The sequence below is a fragment of the Diachasma alloeum genome, unplaced genomic scaffold (assembly GCF_001412515.2).
Source record: "Diachasma alloeum isolate Michigan unplaced genomic scaffold, Dall2.0 Dall_scaffold_00575, whole genome shotgun sequence".
NCBI classification, from domain to species: domain Eukaryota; kingdom Metazoa; phylum Arthropoda; class Insecta; order Hymenoptera; family Braconidae; genus Diachasma; species Diachasma alloeum.
Genome location: NW_021680707.1, coordinates 77,991 through 84,974, shown reverse-complemented (window position 1 = coordinate 84,974; position 6,984 = coordinate 77,991). Strand labels below are relative to the sequence as shown.

At 40.3% G+C, this 6,984-nt stretch overlaps 1 protein-coding gene across 1 annotated transcript; it reads right to left on the bottom strand.

The window, feature by feature from the left end:
* Positions 1 to 5,081: 5,081 nt before the first annotated feature.
* Positions 5,082 to 6,746, bottom strand: LOC107043445. The gene is made up of 2 exons (XM_015264965.1): positions 6,738 to 6,746; positions 5,082 to 6,407 (listed from the first exon to the last, which is right to left on the bottom strand). Exons 1-2 carry the CDS (start codon positions 6,744 to 6,746, stop codon positions 5,502 to 5,504), a joined length of 915 nt encoding a protein of 304 aa, XP_015120451.1. The 3' UTR covers positions 5,082 to 5,501.
* Positions 6,747 to 6,984: the final 238 nt, after the last annotated feature.

Below are 6,984 nucleotides of genomic sequence, written 5' to 3'. Positions count from 1 at the left end.
CTCCACCAAGGTACTTTGAAAAGGACAAGCCTTCGCTCGGCGGTGTATGTATGTGTGTATGTGTGTATGCTGTGTGGCCACTTTTTTTTGCTAAAGCTTCCGGACGTACGCGTCGTGCGATTGAAACGAATTTTGTCGCGATCGATTGGTATTCATTTGCTTGAAGCTGGATCAGGTTAGGAGAGAAAACCCCACACCCCTTATTGAGTTTTTCAAAAAAGAAATGTCAAAATTGCTATTCTATGGTTTTATATTTTTTCATTGTTTAATTAATGAAGGAAATTTATATGACATTGAATATTATATAGCATATTGCCTATTGGAATAGTTCTAGCTTATTAAATAGCATATTGAAATTTGAAATTTGAACTATGAAATTTGCTTCATGTGTCCCTTTAAGGGACACATGTATAATTTCCCGATGCGAGTTTAAATTTGAAATCGGAAATTCGAAAATTTCTCAGAAAACATTTCAGTTTTTTTGAAATTCTAATTCACTGAATTTTCAATTCCAAATTTCAACTTCCCGAATTCCAAATTCCAAATTGAAAAATTCAAACTTGGGATTTCGAATTGCAGAATTTGAAATTTTTAAATGGGTTTGCTTTGAAAACCGAGAAGAATGATGAGAATATTTTTTTTCATGCGATCGATGCATCTACATCACCGCGAAAACTCCAAATACGACCGGGGCCTTCTTCGAAGATCGCCATGTCCAAATCGTAAGACCGGATTGTCCGAATTTTTATGGAACTAGTTCCTTTCATTTTGAATCATTTCATGCTGATTATGATAGTGCTGACGAAGGAGGAGAGTCCACCCCTAAGAATGTCTGACACTCATTTTTGGATCCTTATATCTTGACCCTTATATTTTGACCCTTATATCCTGACCCTTATGATTTGCTCCTTATATTTTGACTTTCGCATTGTGATGGAGTGCCATCCGATTGTAAAATTGCACAAAATAAGTATTCTCAGAACTTTTAAGTTCCCCAAGAAATAACTAACCTCTTAATTATCCCTCCAATTTACAAGCAATTAGAAATGATATGAGTGCGTCCTCTCGGTCCGGACAAACGAGTTCCAAAAGAAAATAACTTGTATTAATACTTTTAGGATTGAGGCTTTCGCGGCCATTATTAATGACATTATTGGCTTCCGGATGGATGCCGCATTTGGTTTCAGCATTGCGCCGACGTTTCGCAAACATTGCAGTCTGCATCTTCAGGGCTATGAGCCCCGATTCTGAGCTTCGATATCTGGGGGTTGTCCTTATATGTCTTCCCCTGTGATGGTGGGGGAAGGGGAAGGACGGACAGCCAATCGTATGTTTTTAATTGATCAGCTGGTCAATTAAAAAACCGGGAGGACGGTTTTCCAGATAGGGTTCACTTGATATCCTCTGTCCCTGTTGAGGTTGTTAGGGGGCTCAGGGATGGTCGTGGATCCTTTGCACTCGACAGCATCTGTCCGATCTTCTTTGGGGGTTGGAAGATCTTCGGATTTTATGTATTCCGAGTACTTTACTTATGCGCTCTGTCGTGCCTCACACATAGGGGAGGAGGACCACTTTCGGTCTTTCCTGGTTTTCCTCACGATCAGTCTCTTCTCGGGGAGCGGAGAGCTTGCTCTGTAGCTTATGTATGACCTTTCGAATTTGATAGATGTTATATCCATTCTTGGTCAGAGCTGTCTCAAGATGTTCAACTTCATTGTCGACGTTGGAGGGTTGGGAGATTCTCAAGGATAAACTCAAGTGCTCTATACATTAGGGAGCTAATGACAAAGTTCTTTTGGGAGGGGTGGTGATAGGAAGTGGTATTCAGATACCTATCTATGTGAGTTGGCTTGCGATATACTTGGTGGCCTAGAGTGCCATCCTCGTTGCGTCGAACCAGCACATCTAGAAATGGAAGACATCTGTCTTGTTCAGTTTGCATGGTGAACTTGATGCTTGCGTACTAAGTATTCAAGGAGTACCAGAGTACTCCTGGAGTTCCAACTTCAGGAACTGAGTTAGAGCAGTCTTTCCATGTGACGAGATGACAAAGGTGTCATCCATATACCTGAACCAGACAGTTGGTTTCTGAAACGCTGACTTCATCGAACATTTTGAGAACGAAGTATTAAACACAGCGTCTCAGAAACCAATTGTCTGGTTCAGGTATGTGGATGACACTTTTGTCATCTGGTCACATGGAAAGACTGCTCTAACTCAATTCCTGGAGTTCTTGAATACTTAGTACGCAAGCATCAAGTTCACCATGCAAACTGAACAGGACAGATGTCTTCCATTTCTAGATGTGCTGGTTCGACGCAACGAGGATGGCACTCTAGGCCACCAAGTATATCGCAAGCCAACTCACACAGATAGGTATCTGAATGCCACTTCCTATCACCACCCCTCCCAAAAGAACTCTGTCATTAGCTCCCTAATGTATAGAGCACTCAAAATCTCCCAACCCTCCAACGTCGACAGTGAAGTTGAACATCTTGAGACAGCTCTGACCAAGAATGGATATAACTGATGAAGATGTGTTATTCGACCGTAATAATGGTTATAACATCTATCAAATTCGAAAGGTCAAACATAAGCTGCAGAGCAAGCTTTCGGCTCCCCGAGACGAGACTGATCCTGAGGAAAACCAGGAAAGACCGAAAGTGGCCCTCCTCCCCTATCTGAGAGGCACAACAGAACGCATAAGTAAAGTACTCGGAAAACATAACATCTGAACGATCTTCTGACCCCCAAAGAAGATCGGACAGATGCTGCCGAATGCACAAGATCTAAGATCAACCCTGAGCACACCAGGAGTGTACGCGATCCCTTGCTCATGCGGCAAAGTGTACATTGGAGAAACCGGGAGGAAGATCAGTACACGGATCAAGGAACACCAGCGGTGTTCCAAATACGGTCACTTAGAACAGTCTGCCCTGAGCCAGAATGTTGGCCAAATCTCAAGGGAATTTTGAAAGGAAACACCCAGAGGGTTTGGAAATCCATAAAAACCCTAACAACCTCAACAGGGACAGAGGAAATCAAGTGAACCCTATTTGGAAAACCATCCTCCCGGTTTTTAAATTGACCAGCTGATCAATTAAAAACATACGATTGGCTACCCCTCCCCTTGCCCTTTCCCCACCATCACAGTGGATGACATGTAAGGACATGTAAGTACAACCCCCAGACATCAGAGCTCAGAATCGGAGCTCATACCCCTGAAGATGCAGACTACAATGTTTGCGAAACGTCGGCGCAATGCTGAAACCAAACGCTGCATCCATCCGGAAGCCAATAATGTCAACTTGTATCAATACTTTCCTGAGAACTTTTTGCCTTCCTGACGCACGCAGTGCAATGCACACACTTACTTATGTGTTGCCAGGTGTGCTCGTGCTATATTGGACTCAATTACTTCATTTTAGACACGAGGGAATGGTTCAGTAAAAATAAATAGAGGAAACGATTCAAATAACCAAAGAATCCTATATTCTATAAACTGATATGAAATGAGTGAAGAAAATTTATATAAATCCAAAAGGAGTGGGTCGTCACCCAAACTGATAACTAATATAAAAGGAATTAAAACGAAATAATACTTTTGTTCAATATCGAAACCCTGAGAGTAAGGTAAATGCAAAATAAGAACAACCAAAATACACTTTTTTTGCATTCACCTTCCTCTCAGGGTTTTGATATTGAACAAAATTATTATTTCGTTTTCACTACTATTATATTAGTTATCAATTTGGGTGACGAGCAACTTCTATTGGATTTATATTAATTTTCTTCACTCATTTCATATCAGTTTATAGAATACAAGATTCTTTGGTTATTCGAATCGTTGCCTCTATTTACTTTTACGGAACTATTCCCTGGTCCCTAAAATGAAGTAATTAAGTCGAATATAGCACGAGCACACCTGACAACACATACATAAGGGTGTGCATTACACTGCGTGCGTCAGGAAGGCGGAAAGTTCTCAGGAAAGTATTAATACAAGTTATTTTCTTTTGGAACTCGTTCCTCCGGATCGAGAGGGCGCAATCATATCATTTCTAATTGTTTGTAAATTGGAGGGATAATTAAGAGGTTAGTTATTTCTCGGGGAGCTCAAAAGTTCGGAGGAGACATATTTTGTGTAATTTTACAATCGGATGACACTTCATCACAATATTTTGACCCTAATACTCTAACCGTTATATTCAGTTTCTTGTCTTTAAACCTTTATAGTTTGATTTTTCTAGTTTGAGCCTTACATACTTAGCTAAAATTGGGTATGACCCATTATGCAGCAAACCAATAACTTCCTGAGCGATACACTCGTTCTGTTCATTCGATTATTGGCAATGTGTTTACATTTGTCCCTGTAATAATTTTAGAAAAAATCAGTGAAACAGTCATCTACTTCAGGAAAAATCAGAGCCGGGATCAGAAAGGACTGTCAAAATATGTGTCAGAAATGAGGGTTAGAAACATGCCTCAGACATCGGCGTCAAAATACGAGTATCACAGTATAACGGTTAGAATTCAAGAGTCAAAATGTATGGGTTACAATATAGGAGGTCAGAACGTAAAGGTCTGAATATAAGGGTTAAACTCTGCCCTAGGGCGGAAAGTGTTCACTTTTCTCCCGCTCATCAGGGAGAAAAGTATGAACACTCCGTGCAGGGGTGTGAACAAAAATGTTGACGGAAATCACATTAATTTAGTTATCGAAAAACGAGAAATTAAAAAAAACATAACCAAACTCGTCTGTCAATACACCAGTTTTTCAATGGATATTTTCTTCTAAAGTTTCAATTTCTCGGCAAAAATCGATGGAGAAACTGTAACCATTGACTTTTTCGTCCTTTAGTTTTGACAGGATTCTCCTGACACATTGGAAACGAAAAACTAGAAAGATACACTACATGGCCAAAATCAATTTACATTTACCTGTCCATTTCAATCCATCATAGGTGATGTGTTAAGGGATCCCTAGGTAGTAACTCCTAGACATAAAAAATGCGTGCTTGGGAGAATTATTTGGACGTATTGAGCATTGATATGTCCCAAAAAAAAAATTCATGGGAATATTTGCATGTTTGCAGATATTTATTCTCATATTGATTGAATAACTAAGTACATCGAACACTGAATTTCATTGATATATTCCAAGAGAAAAGGAAATTTATCCCATCATGCATAATCATGAACAGTTCTTTTGAATAAATTTTTGGCGTATTATCTTTTGAATGATCTCATTTCCACTCAATTTCAATTATCTAAACCTAGTAAGCAAACTTCAATCAGTCCACAAGTTCTTATTGTTGAATCTTTCACTCAATTAGGTTTGGATATTTGATGCACATATACCTAGATAACATCCAAATAAATCTATATCTCGCAAATAGGAATAATTCTTTGTTGTCCTCCGGCATGACTATGTACATATTACGTGTCATTTTAATCGTTTAATCACGTTGGTTGCAATGGAAGCAAAGTGAATTCTTATTTCACCAAGGCCTCCACATGGCTTCCTCCTCCTTCACTGGTACTTGTCTACTGGGTGATGTTGCTATAAGTCCTTCACTTTCGACATGACTAGGTCGCCTTTCATCACATATATTCAATTCAGTCTGTGCTTGGAGCTCAAGTCGTGTCTTCAACTTCTGCGAAGTTGTAGTAAAATCCAATGGTTGTTCGGATGGCTCAATCCTTCGACTTTTTGGTGGTTTACTACCATCAGGTGTCCAGTCTTGCGACATGTTTACATGTGGTCTCTTTACAAGTTTGTCAGTGGCTCTCAGCATTGACATATTTGTCGCCGCCCAAATAGCAGTGGGCGGGTTAGGTCCAATGCTAATGCCATTTGCAGCTGCAGCGGCAGCTAACTGAACGTAGTGACTAGGAAGTAAAAAAACGACTTGTCCATCGGGTAACCTCGAAGGGATTACCTGTACCACTGAGAGCATATTAGGATTTGATCCTGACATCGATTGCTGGTTGATGATAATACCTCCCGGGAAATGAGTATCTAGAGTTGGCGGATGAGCTTGACTGAAAGCTGATGGTGGCCTACTGCTGTTGTTGTTCTCATCTCCTGCTGTTGTGCTGCTGTCTGGTCTCGGTGTCTCCAATTCTGAAATTTCTGATTTCATCACTGCCGAGGTCAATGCTGTACTACAGTGGGACGCTACTGGTGTATACTGGTCAAGAGGATTTGGGCTCGTTACACCTGATATGCGATCTGCGACGCTCCCTGGACTACTGCCCATTCCACTGTCTGGTCGGGAACCCAAGTCCAAATCCAACTCTGATACGCAGCTATCCAAATGACGTAATAAGCGTTGTTTCATTGCTGGATCCATTGGAGCGGTATTCCCAGTTATTATATCTGGGGCATCCAAGTAACGGTTTATCTGCAAAACATGTGATTCTTTTATGAATGAAGAAGTGAAAAAATTTGGAAAGAGTGATTCATGCAAAAGTGATGTATATATTGACGAAATTTCGTTAATGAGAGGTAATCCTGGAATCTAAACGGAGAAGTTGAACTATTTGAACTATTTAAAAAAAAGAGTAGAAAGGAAGAATAATTGTCCCCTGAACTTGATTATTTCTTCTAATTGCTTTATCGGAATGGAAATGGAGAGAGCCCAATCGCATGCTACGGGGGACCACGGGAAAAAGCTTAGTCAGGTATGAGGATTAACCGGTTGCTTTCGTGTGAATCTCACAGTACTATTTACGCGCGCCATGATAGAATCTCTCACACTTAGGTTTGCGTTAGCCACTGCCGCTGAACAGATCCGTTTCACACAGAAAACATCTGCGGGTAGCTGTATCTTTGATACCACCGTAATTTTACGTGGATACGGCTATATGGTCTTCCAGTCAATGTGCATAACATGTGACTCCACTTTAATTTTTATAAATGTGTAATCGTTATAATCAGAATAATTTATACTTTTAAAAGCTATTCACTATAAGAGTCGC